This window comes from Heterodontus francisci, chromosome 7 (assembly GCF_036365525.1).
Source record: "Heterodontus francisci isolate sHetFra1 chromosome 7, sHetFra1.hap1, whole genome shotgun sequence".
Lineage (NCBI taxonomy): Eukaryota > Metazoa > Chordata > Chondrichthyes > Heterodontiformes > Heterodontidae > Heterodontus > Heterodontus francisci.
In genome coordinates, this window is record NC_090377.1 from 97,080,698 (window position 1) to 97,098,555 (window position 17,858).

Consider the following 17,858-nt stretch of genomic DNA (forward strand, 5'->3'; position numbering starts at 1 on the left):
CCAGACCTCTGAGTATTTCCAGCACTTTCTGTGTTATCCCAAGTAGGAATCCCTCCTCTCTCTCTCTCTCTCTCTCATTCTAGTTTGCAAGCTTCAAACCCTGCCTGTTGACTGACCACCTGTATACTCCGATTACAATCAAAACCCCTTTGGAGTGTTACGAACAGGTAGCTAATCTTTTTTTTTCTCTAAACAAATTTCTCTGTTTTTCCAACCACCTGTCTGTAAACAGATTAGTGATTGAATTTTTCCCTCCCTTAAACCCTGATAAATAAATGACCGCAACAACAACATTGTTGTTAGAGTTAAGACAAAGAAGTAGGGTTTATTAACACACTCTTAAACTCGGGAAGGGGGATTAACTTCTCAGCGCATGCTTACAGACATACAAGGGGAAAGGTTAAAAACATAAAAAGGCAAGGACATTCACTAAATTGAACAATAAACTAACATGAATTTCAGTTAAACCTCAAGTCCACCTTTAATTTCAAAAATTCCAAACAAACTGGATTGGAATGTCAAACGGGGGAGGAACTGTTGGGAAACCCTCTTCTCTTGCAAATTTCTTCTTCTTTGCACTCTCAAAGATAAATGAAGGTAGCTTAATTTGCTGAAGTCACCTTTTTCTTAGGCAGAGAGGAAAGCTGGCAGAAAACAAGTTTTCTTCTTGCTTCTTGCAGACTGTGTCTTTTTAATTTTCTTGCTTCTTGTAGGAAATGTCTCAGAGAAGAATATAGAGAGAGATGTGCAGCTTCAGGCAGCTATGCTAATCTGACCAAGGCAGTTGTGCTCTCTGAACAAGTTGTACCTTCAACTGCTACAGTTTCAAATCCAGGCAGGCTGGATAGGGTGACTCCTGGACAAGCTGTCCATTTTAACAATTAGAACAAAGAAGTAAAACTTAAACATGCTGTATAAAATGACGGTTGACATTAATACTCAAAAACACAATTTACTGTGGGTTCTCATTGATTTATGACAGGAGGAAATTATCTGCATTGCTGTCTCCAAGAGACTCACTGAACCAGTCATCTATCTCTTGAAACTAAAAGCCTCAGGACCACCGAATTCAGCTAGAAGCCAGCCGAATCACCAAACCCCACAAACTGTATACCCCTTTTTTCTATGGACTCTAACTCAACCAATCTACCCTTCCCCACTCTGTAACCTATTTGTGTGTGAGTGTGAACCTCAAGTGTATGTGTGTGCGAAAGTTGGTGCGTAGTTTATTATTTTACTTAGTTTGGTTTAATTACAATAAAGTTAACCTTTTTCTTTGTTAAACTTAAGAAAACTTGTTTTGTTTGGTTCTTGTTATGATCATAGTAAGTAAGTAATCAAACACCTACTGAATTGGCCAGTATATCCACTTTAAAAAAAAGAATTAAACCTGTTGTGGTCAAACAAGGAGAGGGAAAAGAGAGAAGCCCTTTGACCCATCCTCACCTAACCGTAACAAACCATTAAACCTGCCTGATGTTCTAAGCTTTATAAATAGAGGCATTGAGTACAAAAGTCAGGAGGTTACAGTGAACCTTAACTGGAATATTGTGTCCAATTCTGGGCACCATGCTTTAGAAAGGATGCAAAGGCATTCAAGCGGATGTAGAAAGGATTTACAAGAATAGTTCCAGGGATAGGGACTTCAGTTATGAGGATAGATTGGAGAAGCTGAGGTTGTTCTCCTCGCAGAAGAGAAGGTTGAGAGGAAATTTGATAGAGGTATTCAAAATCATGAGAGCTGGACAGATTAGATAGGGAGAAACTATTTCCATTGGCTTAAGGGTCGAGAACCAGAGGACACCAATTAATGCTGTTTGGCAAGAGAACAAAAGGAGACTTTGAAGAAAATCTATTTTACTCAACAAGTGGTCAGGATCTGGAATGCACTGCCTGAGAGTGTGGTGGAGGCAGATTCAATCATGGCTTTCAAAAAGGTATTGGATAATTATCTGAAGAGAAAATATTTGCAGGGCTGCAGGGAAAAGGCAGGGGAGTGGGACTAGCTGAGATGTTCTTACAGAGAGCCAGCATAGACACAATGGGCTGAATGCCCCCCTTCTGTGCTGTAACCATTCTATGATTCTATGTCAATATATAAGGATTGTTACGATCAGGTGAGGAGGGGTCGAAAGGCTCCCCTCTTGTCCCTCTCCTTGTTTGACAGCAACAGGATTTATTTCTTTTAAAAAGTGGATATGCTTACCAATTCAGTGAGTGTTTAAATATTTATGTGCTATGATCATAAAAGAACCAATTGGACAGGTTTTTGAGTTTAAACAAGGAAGAGGTTAGCTTTATTGTATTTAAAACCAAACTAAGTAAAATAATAAACTACGCTCCAACTTACACACACACAGACAAATAGGTTACAGAGTGGGGAAGAATAGATTGGTTGGATTAGAGTCCATAACAATACAAAAGAGTATACAGTTTGTGGAGTTTGGTAATTCAGTTGTCCTCTGGCTGAACTCGGTGGTCCTGAGGTTTCTGGCTTGCAGATGTGGCCAACTAATTTAGGGTTTTCTTGGAGACAATGATGCAGATGGTTTTCTTCAGAGGGTCTCTGTCTGCAGCAATGCTAGGCTTGGATGGTTACAGCCAGCAGGCAGGGTTCAAACATGCAAGGTGGTCTGGAGAGAGAGAGGGAGAGGGAGAGGGAGAGGGAGAGGGACAGGGAGAGGGAGAGGGAGAGGGAGAGAGAAAGGGAGAGGGAGAGGGAGAGGGAGAGGGAGAGAGGGAGAGAGAGAGAGAGAGAGAGAGAGAGGGAGAGAGAGAGAGAGAGAGAGAGAGAGAGAGACCCCATTTGGGTGCTTACTGGTCAGTCTCGGCTGCTTGACTGCCTGCAGAGAGTGAGAGCAACTAGCTTAAAGCACACAGATGGTGGGTCTGTCACACGACAGCCCAATGTGTATTCTCTCTCTCACAACTTAATTAGTTCATGTCTAAGAATTCCAATCTCTCTCAGGGTCCCATTGTTCTTGTGATTACCTTTTAAGTGGTCCTTCTCCACCAGTGTTAATGTTCCAAAATTGCTTTAAATGTCTTGTTAATGAGGACAGAACAGGTAGTACATTCAAAATTCCCAGGCCATTGTTCTGGATGGGGACTGACCAGACCTTACATCTCCACTTCGATACATTGGAATCAGGGATAGGCACCAACATGTTGTACCATGGACAACTGACAAAATTATTGACTCAGCCACAGACATGGGGCAATTAATCTGTGTATAAAGTGTATAGCCAACCTAATGCCATCAAAACTTAGTCCAAGTTAAAATGCATTTCTATTATTTAGTGAGATATCTGGCATTGTTTTTGCTTGCACAAGTAGCCAATGTCTGTCCGCACTCTTAATGTAGCAATGCGGAGAATCTGGATAGATGTCCATCTGTCAGGAGTGATCTTGATCTCTTTCTCTCCCCTCTCGCTCTCTTTCTCCCCCCTCTCGCTCTCTTTCTCCCTCTCTGTGTCAATCCCTATCCCCTCTCTGTGTCCATCTCTCTCCCCTGTATCCATCTCTCTCCCTTCTCTCTCTCCGTCTTCTCTCTCTCTCTCTCCCCCCTTCTCTCTTTCCTCGCTCACTTCCCTTCCCCCACCCACCCTGCCGACTGTGGCTGAGAGCGGGAATAGCAGTTTCTGAACTTCGGACAGATTCTGGGTTTTCCAGCAGCCTTTTAAAAAAAATCAGATTCCGCGGAAAACACAGAATCTATCTGAAGTAGGGAATCATGGGCTAATTAGCAAGAAGAATGCTAAAAAATACTAACACTGCCATGTAGGCCACTGAAGTAGAAAACTGCTAACACTGCAAATAATGTATAACCTCAAATGTGAAGATATAATTAAATGAAGATGTGACTGGGGGAAGGGACAAGAATAAAGAAGGGGACTGAGTGATCGAACCACAAACTGATGGCCCTGGAATGGCTAGATGTATAGGAACCAAGGAAGGCGTATGTTGGAATAAGCAACTGGCCAAGTGAATAGCTGATGCAGAGAATGTCACCCAAAGATAACGTATAAGTATGTGGATTGAACAAAGGAGTTTTGAGTTGCCTCTTGGCTCTCACTGAGAGACGTACTCCCCTGTATGCATACTTGTATCTCTGATTAAATTTTGTTTGCTTCACCTACAGCCATTTCGTGTGAAGAGTTCTCAAAAGTATTTCACAACACTATCTGAAGTTCAGAAACTGCTGTTCCCACTCCCAGCACCTGCTGGCTGTGAAACTGGGTTGCAATTTTTTTTACAGCCGCTCTGGTCAGAAAGAAGAAGCCAATGGAAAATTTCTCGTCCCTGAAATGACCGACAGGTTGCCGGCCTCTGATTGGAATATAGGGTATTTTGATGCAAATTGCAGTCGCCATTTTAGCTGCTAGCAGTCACCTTTTATCAATTCTTTTTTTCCTGTTTTTATAGTTTAATTCAGGTTTCCACTCTACGGATAAAAAAAATCATCATTCGGCATAGCCCGTGTTCATGACAGGATTGTCAAATCTGAAGTGGTTGTAACTGGCCTGAGAGTGGATCATATCTGTCCTTCAGGTCATCCGCTAATATAAATTAAAAAGTGACTCCTGACAACGCAAAACATGCGCAAAGAGATTGCAGACGTCATTACTGTGCGAACATTTTCCAGCCTGCCAGTATGAATGCGCGCATGTCGTCACCGTGCAATGACGTCCTCACCCCTCAATAGCTGTTTCCATTCACTCGAACAGTACCCCACTCCCTCCCACTATCCCTGCTTCAATTGCCACTTCACTCCGCTCGATCCCCGCCACGCTACTGCCTTCCCTCAGCCACTTGCTCCCCCGGCCGCTTCCCCCCACTCAGTTACTCGCTCCTGCCCCACTGGCCGCTCTCCACCCTCGACCACTCACTGCAGGCCTCGGTGCTTCCCCCCCCCCCTCAGCCGCTCGCTCCAAACGATGCCACTGCTCCCCCCCCTCCCCTCAGCCGATTGTTCCCCACTCCTCACTTCCTGCCCCCCCACCCCCTGCTCTCTGGCAGCTCGTTCCCCACTTTCCCCCGCGCCCCCTGCAGCCGCTAGCTCCAGGCTTTTCCACTTTTGTACTCTCGGCCACTTGCCCCCATGTCGCTCTGTCCCCCCTCGCGGCCTGCCTTGCTTCTTCAAGCAGCGGAGAATGATCGAACGTGGGAGCGAGTGGCCGACAGGACGGAAGCGGGGTGGCCTGGAGCTAGCGGTAGGTGGGCGGGTAAGTGGGTAGCGAGTGGCCGGAGAGCGGGTGGGTGGAGTGGTGGGGGAAGTGGGGGGCGGGGTGGGGAGGGAAGTGAGAAGCGGGGAACAATTGGCTCAGGGGAGTGGGGGAGCAGTGGCGAGGTCTGGAGCAAGCGGCTGTGGTGGGGGGGAGCGGAGAGGCTAGAGCGAATGCTTAAGGGAAGGCAACAGGGAGCCAGCGTCAAGAAGGTGGGCACTGGAGGGACTGGCAAAGAGAAGCGCATTGGCAGGAGGGTGCTGTTGGAGGTGGGATGGAGGCGGCGATGGCAGCCATTGAGGGGATTTTCAGGTTGAATTTGTTTTTTGTGATAAATTTGCAGCGCCATCTTTAATCCTCGCAGCTGCCTTAAACGTTGCAGACAGTGATGTGTCAGTGGCAGAGGCTGCATTTGTGCATGTGTTAGTACTGCACCACCTAGTGGTTGCATTGTCAACTGAGTTGCAACTCAGTCTATAAATTATTATATACCATGAACATCTATGGCAAACCATTGATTTGTCTAACATATAAGGGACAGCTACACAACTCAACCAAGCCTGTTGGGGATTTTGAAAATGCTGGTAGCCAAGAGTGCTGAGGAAGTGGCTAGAAGCAGTCCACCAGCTCTAGCCTCTTGAATGAAGGTCATATGTAGACCACTGAGGGCCAACAATGGGAAAAATATAAGAAATAGCTGCATCGCCTAAAATAAAAGCAAACTACTGAGGATGCTGGAAATCTGAAATAAAAATTGAAGGTGCTGGAAATACTCAGCAGGTCTGACAGCATTTGTGGAGAAAGAAACAGAGTTGATGTTTCTGATGGTATATGACTTCTTCAGAACCCAATTCCAGCACTTTCTGTTTTTATTACAGCTGTATCCCCTCATTGAAGGGTTCCCCCTTCCGCCCCCAAAGGAATCCGTTTTGCTTTGGATTCGTATGAAGAAGATATTCTGTTATGGTTTCAACGTGCACAGAATCCTATTTTCTAAACGGTCACACGGCATGAAAGTCTACAATAAAACTTTAATTATGATGACGGCGATAAGAATAAATTGCAGGGAGCAATATAAACCGATTGACTGTTTTATACCGTTGAAGCACACCTTTGGTGGGCTGTAAAACATAAAACTGGCATCTTTGAGCCTGGCAAAATATTTCAGGTTCCTATTATACTGTTCGTGTATATACTTGTTTTACGTATGGTAGCGAGGCAAATAGAATGCATTTCCAAAAACACATCTGTTTTCCCAACGATGCTGGTTTCACATTTTTATTTCTTTCGACTAGAGTTCTGCCTTTTAACTATTTGGCATGTTCGTGAATTTCCTGATTATTAAATAAACTCGAAGAAAATTATTTTTTTCCTCTTCGGAAATTGTAAAGGATAGTTTAACCACCAAACTTTACATGTGTAAGGCATTAGTTCAGTTCGGGTTGTCTGAACACATATTGAACATTAATGTTTGCCACATTTGCAGGGTATTTTTAAAAGCAGTTACCATATATGTCTAAGGCATGTTCATCTGAAGGTAATCCGACCGCTGGCAGTGCCTCGTAACCCGTGACAAACCTTTACATAACCTTCCAGTGGAAACATCGTGACGTCACTGGATTGACGTCTCCGTTGCCCAGCAACCTGCCAACGCCCCACACAGCGGATCGCGGTCCAGCGAATCAGTCGGCAGAATGTGGCGGGGAGGGGCGGTGCCAGAGAGTCGCCCTCGCGCGTCAGGTGGGCGGAGCTGGCAGCCCGAGAGATCGGTTGACGTCAGCGGGCGGGCGGCCGGCCTTCACAAAGGGTGAAATGGCGAGGAGCGGTAGGCCTCTAAGGAAGGTGCTCTGTGATGTCTTCGAATTTCCTGTTTACTTTGCCCGGGAGAGACAGGCCAAGTACGCCGTAAGGTAGCCTTTCTGACATCTTTAGTTTGGTTTCGGCTTTGTTAAAATGCCGCCCACCCCCTGTTTCCGAGCCGCCGACCTTGGAAAGTTTGGGGATCGCTTTCAGTTTTCGGTCCGAAAGGTCGAATCGCTGATTTTGTTCAGGGCCGCTGTTGCGAGCGGATGTAGTTTCAAGCCGGCTGGGTGGGAAGTAAGTCATAGGCAGCCATGAAACTAACCGCTGCAGGTGAAGATCAGGGCCATAATTTTATTTTTGGGGGATGGTGGCGGGCGGTAGACAGAGCGCGACATTTAAACTGCAAAACTGATCAGATTCGCAAAATCGTTTGGTTACATCCTGGCACATAGGGTCACTTATTGTTTTAAGACCCTATCAGATCTGTTTGAAATTATAAATATTCATCATTCCAGTTTTTTAAATAGTATAATGGGCGTTTCTGCAGCTATAAATTAAATCATTTAAAAAGTGATTTTAAAAAAGGGGATGCGAAAAGTAATTAAACACTTTTTTTCACATCAGCGAGTGACTAAATTGTTACGGGTAAAATAAGTGACAGTTGTGTGCTGGAGGATGTTTTAAAATTTGTCTTGTATCATAAGCTTGCAGTGGGAATAGAAAGCTCACCAACAATATAAAGGGCATATATTAAAACTGCCACTTCGAGTAGTTGCTTTAAAAGTTTTTATGACATAAGCATCTTATGGAAGTGTTTTCACTCTGGACCATTCTTCCTTGTTATCTTAAAATATTTTTCCTAAATGCAAGTTTTTTCCCTCTTTTTTTGAAGTATATTTGTCCCTTTTGTGAATTTATGGTTTAAATAAAAATATATATGACTGAGGCTTGCTGCCAATTGCAAAACCTGGATGTTCAGGCTGAAGAATGGAGGGTGACAACAGAAATAGATCAATTATACTCTCCTGAAATGCTGTCTCCAGGGGGGAAAAAATCGCAACGAGATGCAATTGTATGAATTCAGCAATAAGTACTAAGTTCTGTGGCAATTAAGAACAAGCACTGATGTGAAAAAAAATCAAGAATGCAGGTAGAATTGTTAAACTATTGTCCTCAGTTACACATTATGAAGATTTAAGTCTGGTAAAGATGCAATATTACTTCAGTGAAATTACCAACATTGTTTTACATCAATTTTGCTCAACTTGTATTAAGCAGCATGCTGATGATATTACTGGTAGCCCCATCTTGAAAGAACTGAAATTACAATATAAAATTTCTGTAACTTCTGACATTCAAGGAGACATTTCAGCACACTTGATGGGCATTGAACAGAAAAGGGTTAAAGGGGTAAATGGAAGAAGGCTGAAGAGGGAGTGAAAGTACAGTTGGGGGGGAAAAAGAATATTTGAAGCTATTAAAATCAAGATGTAAAATGATAGTTGTGGGGGTGTGATGTTGAGGTAGGGAGTTAGAGAGCAGGTGTGTAGTATCTTGGAGGTGGAGTTTTACTGTGCATCTGGCTGTGCTATACCCGATCTGGAGTGCTAGGTGAAAAATGTTCCATTTTCCAGCACTCACATCCCTCGCCTTGATGAGCAAACAAAGGGGGGGGGGGGGGGGAAGACGCTGTGTATAAGTCAGCATTAACTTGTATACATTCAGCTTCCTCCATACATATGAACATACAAATTAGGAGTAGGCCACTTGGTCCCTTGAGCCTGCTCTGCCATTCAACAAGATCATGGCTGATCTGATTGTGACATCAACTCTACATTCCCGCATACCTCTGATAACTTTTCACCCCCTTGCTTATCAAGAACCTATCTACCTCTGCCTTTAAAAATAAAAAATTCAGACTCTGCTTCCACTGCCTTTTGAGGAAGAGAGTTCCAAAGACTTGTGATCCTCAGAGAAAAAAATTCTCCTCATCTCTTTCTTCAATATCCATTAGGTCATCAGTATGAACAATTATAATTAAATCTCCTTTGGGTTACATCCATATTACAGACTATTTTGATACCGGGAGACAGGTTGGCAACCAAGGTGCTGTGCTCTTGAGCTGGCTGCTTTGAGTGCCAGATAGCTGCCTGTAGTGAGATTTCCCATTTATAATTTTCTATTCTTGTTGCCTTTGGCCAGATGGTTTATGTGAGATAGAAATTTACTGCATGGGAATTCAATAACAGGAAGCTATATCTTCAGCAAAACAGTTTACAGCATTTTTCTGCTATCTTCACTTGTGGGGGGGGGGGGAAAACTGAATATTTTGTAACCTTTTGCTTCTCTTTGGGAGCAATTAGATTGGGATCATCAACACTACATCTAGTAATTCTTCTGAAACCTTGATTCATTGGTATTTAACTTTAGAATTGGTCAGCATTACGAAACTCAGCATTTCACATTGCAACCTTGAAGTCTGTAATCAACAAGTATGTGAATGTCTTCAATTGATTGTGAATGAATTTATGGATATACAGCATTTTTGACTAAGACAGGCTGCAAAAATGGTGGAGTAGAATTGAAAGTCACAGTAAAACCTGGTCTTAAATAGAATCCTGCCTATGTTAATGATCCCCCACCCTCTAATAATGTGTACGCAAGCACTATTCGTGTGTTTCAAGCGCAACAACTTGCATTTACATAATGTAATAAATTGTCCCAATATGCTTCACCAGACAAAAATTTCACGAGCCAAAAAAGGAGACATTAGGACTTGTGATTAAAAGTTTGGTCAATGAGGTTAATTTTCCAGGAACATTTTAAAGGAGGAGAGAGGGGTAGGGCAGTTTAGGGAGGGAATTCCAGAGTTTAGGCTGAAGGTATGGTCACCAGTGGTGGAATGAAGGAAGTCGGGGATGCACAAGGGGCCAGAGTTGGAGGAATACAGCATTCTAGGAATGTTGTAGGTCTGGAGGCGATAACAAAGATAGAGGGAGAAGGCCGTGGAGGGAATCGAACACAAGAATGTAAATTTTAAATTAAGACATTGGTGGATTTCGAGTCAATGTAGGTCAGCAAGCATAGGGATGATGGGTAAACAGGACTTGGTGCAAGTTAGGATACAGGCAGCAAGTTTTCGATGTGCTTAAATTCACGGAGGGTGAAAGTCAGGGATGCTGGCTGGAAAGGTATTGGTGAACCCTGGAGGTAGCAAAAGCATGAATGAGGGTTTCAGCAGCAGATGAACTGAGGCCGGAGCAGAGAGCATATGGGCTCGGTAGCTCTGCATCACATAAAACACTGAGGTTGCTAGCCTGAGACAGTGGCTAGGGAGGGGCTGGAATCGTTGGCTAGGGAATGAAGCTTGTGGCAGGGTCTGAAGGTCTCCCCATTGTTCAATAGGAGGAAATTTCTGCATCTCTGGGCCCTGGATGTCAGACAAGCAGTCTGATAACAGAGGCAATGGAGGGGTCAAGAGAGTACATGCAGAACTGGATGTGTTTTCAATGAGGTTGTTTCTTATGATGCTGTAGTAGTAAATATTTTCCCCAATGCATCTTCATTTTTGAATGACGTCTGCATTGGAGATAATGCTACTACTGCTGACAAGCTATAGTCCCTCTTAATTAGAGAAGGAAAATATACATTCACTTATATGTAATGTCTTAAAAAATTATCTCCATGCCATTTAAAAAAAAAAAGGCTCATGGGAACTTCAGACTAATTTTAACTTTTTTTTTTACGTTGTACGGTACTATAGTAATTTCCATTGCTTTACTAATAATAGCACCCTTCTGTTTTATTAAAGAATTAGCTCCTTTTGTTTGTCCTGGATTGTATTCATGTATTACAAAGTACCATAGACGTCAGAGAGAGATGGGAATGTTATGCAATGTGACTGGTTGGTGACTCAATAGCGATACAAATGATCGCTTTAACCTTGATGCATGTTTTACTTGGCAAGCAAATGTAAAAGTGAAATAAAAGCAGAAATGCTGGAAATATTCAGCAGGTCAGGCAGCAACTGTGGAGAGAGAAACAAAGTTAAACTAGAAAAAGCTAGAACTGTAATGGTTTTTACGCAAGTACAGAGGCAGCCAAAAAGAGTTGGGGGAGGAAAGAACAAAAGGGAAGGTCTGTGATGGGGTGAAAGGCAGGAGAGATGAAATAACAAAAGGGATGATGGTACAAGGCAAAAGGACATGGTAAGGGGATAATTAAAGAAACACAAGATGGATGTAGAGGTGGTGTAAATGGAACTGGCAGAATAATCACCAGCTGCTGTCTGGAAAAAAAAAAAATGGGACAGAGGTTATGATCTCAAATAGTTCAACTGAGAGCCTGGAAAGCTGTAAAGTGCCAAATCGAAAGCTGAGGTGCTGTTCCTTTGGCTCATGTTGAGCTTCATTGGAAAAGAGTAGGACGCTAAGGACAGAGAGGTTCGTTTGGGAGAACAAAGAACAGTACAGCACAAGAACAGGCTATTTGGCCCTCCAAGCCTGCGCCGATCTTGATACCTGCCGAAATTAAAGCCTTCTGCACTTCTGGGGTCCGTATCCCTCTATTCCCATCCTATTCATGTATTTGTCAAGATGCCTCTTAAACGTCTCATGGTACCTGCTTCCACCACCTCCCCCGGCAACATGTTCCAGGCATTCACCACCCTCTGTGTAAAGAACTTGCCTCGCACATCCCCTCTAAACTTTGCCCCTCGCACCTTAAACCTATGTCCCCTAGTAACTGACTCTTCCACCCTGGGAAAAAGCTTCTGACTACCCACTCTGTCCATGCTGCTTATAACTTTGTAAACCTCTATCATGTCGCCCCTCCACCTCCGTCGTTCCAGTGAAAATAATCCGAGTTTGTCCAACCTCTCCTCATAGCTAATGCCCTCCAGACCAGGCAACATCCTGGTAAACCTCTTCTGTACCCTCTCCAAAGCCTCCACGTCCTTCTAGTAGTGTGGCGACCAGAATTGCACGCAATATTCTAAGTGTGGCCTAACTAAAGTTCTGTACAGCTGCAGCATGACTTGCCTATTTTTATACTCTATGCCCCGATCGATGAAGGCAAGCATGCCGTATGCCTTCTTGACTACCTTATCCACCTGCGTTGCCACTTTCAGGGACCTGTACGCCCAGATCTCTCTGCCTGTCAATACTCCTAAGGGTTCTGCCATTTACTGTATACTTCCCACCTGCATCAGACCTTCCAAAATGCATTACCTCACATTTGTCCGAATTAAGCTCCATCTGCCATTTCTCCGCCCAAGTCTCTAACCGATCTATATCCTGCTGTACCCTCTGACAATCCTCATCACTATCCGCAACTCCACCAACCTTTGTGTCGTCCGCAAACTTACTAATCAGACCAGCTACATTTTCCTCCAAATCATTTATCTATACTACAAACAGCAAAGGTCCCAGCACTGATCCCTGCGGAACACCACTAGTCAGAGCCCTCCATTCTGAAAAGCACCCTTCCACTGCTACCCTCTGTCTTCTGTGACTGAGCCAGTTCTGTATCCATCTTGCCAGCTCCCCTCTGATCCCGTGTGACTTCACCTTTTGTACCAGTCTGCCATGAGGGACCTTGTCAAAGGCTTTACTGAAGTCCATATAGATAACATCCACTGCTCTTCCTTCATCAATCATCTTCGTCACTTCCTCAAAAAACTCAATCAAGTTAGTGAGACACGACCTCCCCTTCACAAAACCGTACCAAATGGGAGTAAATCCTGTCCCGAAGAATCCTCTCTAATAATTTCCCTACCACTGACGTAAGGCTCACCGGCCTATAATTTCCTGGATTATCCTTTCTACCCTTCTTAAACAAAGGAACAACATTGGCTATTCTCCAGTCCACTGGGACCTCACCTGTAGCCAATGAGGATGCAAAGATTTCTGTCAAGTCCCCAGCAATTTCTTCCCTTGCCTCCCTCAGTATTCTGGGGTAGATCCCATCAGGCCCTGGGGACCTATCTACCTTAATGCTTTGCAAGACACCCAACACCACCTCCTTTTTGAGAATGAGATGACTGAGACTATCTACACTCCCTTCCCTAGGCTCATCATCCACCAAGTCCTTCTCCTTGGTGAATACTGATGCAAAGTACTCATTTAGTACTTCGCCCATTTCCTCTGGCTCCACACATAGATTCCCTTCTCTGTCCTTGAGTGGGCCAACCCTTTCCCTTGTTACCCTCTTGCTCTTTATATACGTATTAAAAGCCTTGGGATTTTCCTTACTCCTGTTTGCCAATGACTTCTCATAACCCCTCCTGACTCCTTGCTTAAGTTCCTTCCTACTGTCTTTATATTCCTCAAGGGATTCGTCTGTTCCTAGCCTTCTAGCCCTTTTGAATGCTTCCTTTTTCTTTTTGACGAGGCTCGCAATATCCCGCGTTATCCAAGGTTCCCGAAACTTGCCAAACTTATCCTCCTTCCTCACAGGAACACGCTGGTCCTGGATTCTAATCAACTGAAAGACTCCCACATGTCAGATGTTGATTTACGCTCAAACAGTCGCCCCCAATCTAAATTCTTTAGTTCCTGCCTAATATTGTTATAATTAGCCTTCCCCCAATTTAGCACCTTCACCCGAGGACTACTCTTATCCTTATCCACAAGTACCTTAAAACTTATGGAATTATGGTCACTGTTCCCGAAATGCTCCCCTACTGAAACTTCGACCACCTGGCCGGGCGCATTCCCCAATACCAGGTCCAGTACGGCCCCATCCCTAGTTGGACTATCTACATATTGTTTCAAGAAGCCCTCCTGGATGCTCCTTACAAATTCTGCCCCATCCAAGCCCCTAGCACTGTGAGTCCCAGTCAATATCTTTTCTTTTCTTTTTTCTTTTGGGCCTCCTTATCTCGAGAGACAATGGATACGCGCCTGGAGGTGGTCAGTGGTTTGTGAAGCAGTGCCTGGAGTGGCTATAAAGGCCAATTCTGGAGTGACAGGCTCTTCCACAGGTGCTGCAGAGAAATTTGTTTGTTGGGGCTGTTGCACAGTTGGCTCTCCCCTTGCGCCTCTGTCTTTTTTCCTGCCAACTACTAAGTCTCTTCGACTCGCCACAATTTAGCCCTGTCTTTATGGCTGCCCGCCATAAAGGGGAAGTTAAAATCACCCACCACTACAACCCTGTTACTTTTACATCTTTCCAAAATCTGTCTACATATTTTGATTTTGATTTAGAGATACAGCACTGAAACAGGCCCTTCGGCCCCCCCAAGTCTGTGCCGACCATTAACCACCCATTTATACTAATCCTACACTAATCCCATATTCCTACCACATCCTCACCTGTCCCTATATTCCCCTACCACCTACCTATACTAGGGGCAATTTATAATGGCCAATTTACCTATCAACCTGCAAGTCTTTTGGCTGTGGGAGGAAACCGGAGCACCCGGAGGAAACCCACGCAGACACGGGGAGAACTTGCAAACTCCACACAGGCAGTACCCAGAATTGAACCCGGGTCGCTGGAGCTGTGAGGCTGCGGTGCTAACCACTGCTCCTCTACCTCCCGCTGGCTGTTGGGAGGCCTGTAGTAAATCCCCAACATCGTGACTGCACCCTTCCTATTCCTGAACTCCACCCGTATTGCCTCGCTGCATGACCCCTCCGAGGTGTCCTCCCGCAGTACAGCTGTGATATTCTCCTTAACCAGGAATGCAACTCACCCACCCCTTTTACATCCCCCTCTATCCTGCCTGAAGCCTGTCCTTCCCTCAACCAAGTCTCTCTAATAGCAACATCATAGTTCCAAGTACTAATCCAAGCTCTAAGTTCATCTGCCTTAGCTGTTATACTTCTTGCATTGAAACAAATGCACTTCAGACCACCAGTCCCGCTGTGCTCCGCAACATCTCCCTGCCTGCTCTTACTCTTAGTCTTACTGAACTTATTTGCCAGTTCCCCTTCATTTATTTCACTTGCTGTCCTACTGCTCTGGTTCCCACCCCCCCGCCACACTAGTTTAAACCCTTCCGAGTGATGCTAGCAAACCTCGCAGCCAGGATATTTGTGCCCCTCCAGTTTAGATGCAACCCGTCCTTCTTGTACAGGTCCCATCTGTCCCTGAAGAGATCCCAATGGTTCAGATATCTGAAACCCTCCCTTCTACACCAGCTGTTCAGCCACGTGTTTAGCTGCACTATCTTTCTATTTAGCCTCACTGGCATGTGGCACAGGGAGTAATCCCGAGATTACAACCCTAGAGGTCCTGTTTTTTAAACTTTCTGTCCAAGTGAGGTACCTGAGTGGGGTGGAGAATTAAAAAGACAGTGACCGGAAGCTCGGGATCACGCTTGCAGAGTGCACGCAGAGGTGTTCCGCAAAGTTGTCTCCCAATCTGCATTTAGTCTCTCCAATGTCGATGAGACTGCATGATGAGAGCAGCGAATACAGTATACTCAATTGAAAGTACAAGTAACTTGCTGCTTCACCTAGAAAGAGTGTTTGGTGCCCAGCACGTTGGGAAGGGAGGAGGTTAAAAAGGCAGGTGTTGCATCTCTGCATGAGAACATGCTGTAGGAAAGGAGGACATGTTGGTGATTGAGGAGTGGACCAGGGTGTCGCAAAAGGAACTGTCCATTTGGAATGCTGAAAGGGGAGGGGAAGATGTGTTTGGCGGTGGCAAAAATGGTGGAGGATAATCCTTTTGAATGTGGTGACTGGTGGGGTGGAAGGTGAGGGCAAGGGTAATCCTGTCATCATTGTAGGAGGGAGGGGAAGGGCTGAGAGCAGTGGTTTGGGAAATGGAATGGACTGAGTTGAGGCTGTGCCAAACAGGGTGGAGGGGAATCCAGGTTGAGGAAAAAGGGAAGACATATTAGAAGTACTGGTATGGAAGGCAGCATCTTCAGAACAGGTGAGTCAACAAAACTGATATCGGAAGAAAGTCCTTACAGAAAGCATGATGAGAGGAAGTGTAGTCAAGGTAGCTGTGTGAGTCGGTGGGCTGTCAGTGAACATTTGTCGATAGCTTATCCTCAGAGATGGCGAGAGAAGCTGAGGAAGGGAAGAATTTGAGATGAACCATGTGATGACGAGGGAAGGGTGGAAATAGGAAGCAAAGTTGATAAAAGTTTCCGTTTTGAGGCAAGAGCAGAAAACAGCCCCAGTACGCAGATGGGTGACTGCTTTGTTGAATACTTCCATTCAGTCTGCAAATGTGGCCCTTAACTTCTGGTTGCCTGTCATGTTTATTCTCTGGCCCACTCTTACTCTGACCTCTCTGTCCTTGACCTCCTTCACTCTTCCAATGAAGCTCAATGTAAACTCAAGGAACAGCATCTCATCTTTTGATTAGGCACATTACAGCCTTCCGGACTCAACACTGAGTTCAACAATTTCAGGTTGTAACCACGGCCCCCATTTCCCCCCCCCCCAGCTGTTGATTCTGCTAATTCCAATTACACCTTCTCTTGACCCATCTTTTGTTTCTTTAATTGTCCTATTACCATCTCTTTTTGCCTTTGCACCATCATCCTTTTTGTCATTTAATTTCTCATCTTCCACCGTTGCACATACCTATCCTTTTGTTCTTTCCACTCCCCACTGCCGTGTCTTGGCGCTTGCTTAAAACCTGTTATATCGCTAACATTTTCTCGTTCTGACCAGAGATCATTGACCTGAAAAGTTAACACTTTTTCCACAGACGCTGTCTGACTGACCTGCCGAGTATTTCCAGCATTTTCTATTTTGTTCTTTCAGATTTCCAGCACTGGCAGTATTTTGCTTTTGTATAAATGTAAAATTGACATTGCTTCAGTTTAACACTTTCCTTTTCTATCATCCCGTTCTGTATGATTTAGTTGCAATTCTCATTGCAATTGTGGCTTCTGACAAATTTGTAGATTAGTTTTGTCCAGATATCTTCTCCTTTTATTAAACATTTAATATACTTAGGGTATTAAATAGTTTTTTTGTCTTTTTTCGCTAAGTTTCTGCTTGGGAAAATATATTCCCATATTTTGGTAATAGCAACTAACTTTTTTTTTCATTCATTCGTGGGATGTGGGCATTGCTGGCTAGGACAGCATTTATTGCCCATTCCACAGTCCACGTGGGGTAGGGCCACCCACAGTGCTGTTAGGAAGGAAGTTCCAGGATTTTGATCCTGTGACAGTGAATGAACAGCGATTTATAGTTCCAAATCAGGATGGTGTGTGACTTGGAGGGGAATATGCAGGTGGTGATCTTCCCATGCAACTGCTACCCTTGTCCTTCTAGGTGGTAGAGGTCCTGGGTTTGGAAGGTGCTGTCTAAGGAGTTTTGATGCATTGCTGCAGTGCACCTTGTAGATGGTACACACTTCTGCCAATGTACATCGGTGGTGAAGGGAATGAATGTTTGTGGATGGGGTGCCAATCAAGCAGGCTGCTTTGTCCTGGATGGTGTCGAGCTTCTTGAGTGTTGTTGGAGCTGCACCCATCCAGACAAGTGGAGAGTATTCCATCACAGTCCTGAGTAGTGCCTTGTAGATGATGGATAGGCTTCGGGGAGTCAGGGGATGAGTTACTTGCCGCAGGATTCCTAACCTCTGACCTGCTCTTTGTAGCCATGGTATTTATATGGCTATTCCAGTTCAATTTCTGGTCAATGGTTACCCTTAGGATCTTGATAATGGGGGATTCAGCGATTTGTAATGCCATTGAATGTCAAGAGGAGATGGTTAGATTCTCTCTTGTTTGTTTGAGGTAGTCATTGCCTGGTGCTTTTGTGGTGCGAATGTTACTTCCTACTTATCAGCCTAAGCCTGGATATTGTCTGGGTCTTGCTGCATTTCTACACAGACTGATTCAGTTTCCGA

The 17,858-nt window shown here is 44.5% G+C and overlaps 1 protein-coding gene across 2 annotated transcripts in view; it reads left to right on the top strand.

Moving 5' to 3' along the window:
- Nucleotides 1-6,973: 6,973 nt before the first annotated feature.
- Nucleotides 6,974-17,858, top strand: part of coq10b (coenzyme Q10B) — a 31,554-nt gene continuing 20,669 nt past the window's right edge. The window contains exon 1 of one of the 2 annotated variants that reach the window (XM_068035697.1): nt 6,974-7,135. In XM_068035697.1, the coding sequence (XP_067891798.1) occupies nt 7,038-7,135 (98 nt within the window). In that variant the 5' untranslated portion in view covers nt 6,974-7,037. The remainder of the gene's footprint in view (nt 7,136-17,858) is intronic. The other variant, XM_068035698.1, reaches the window with a different exon arrangement.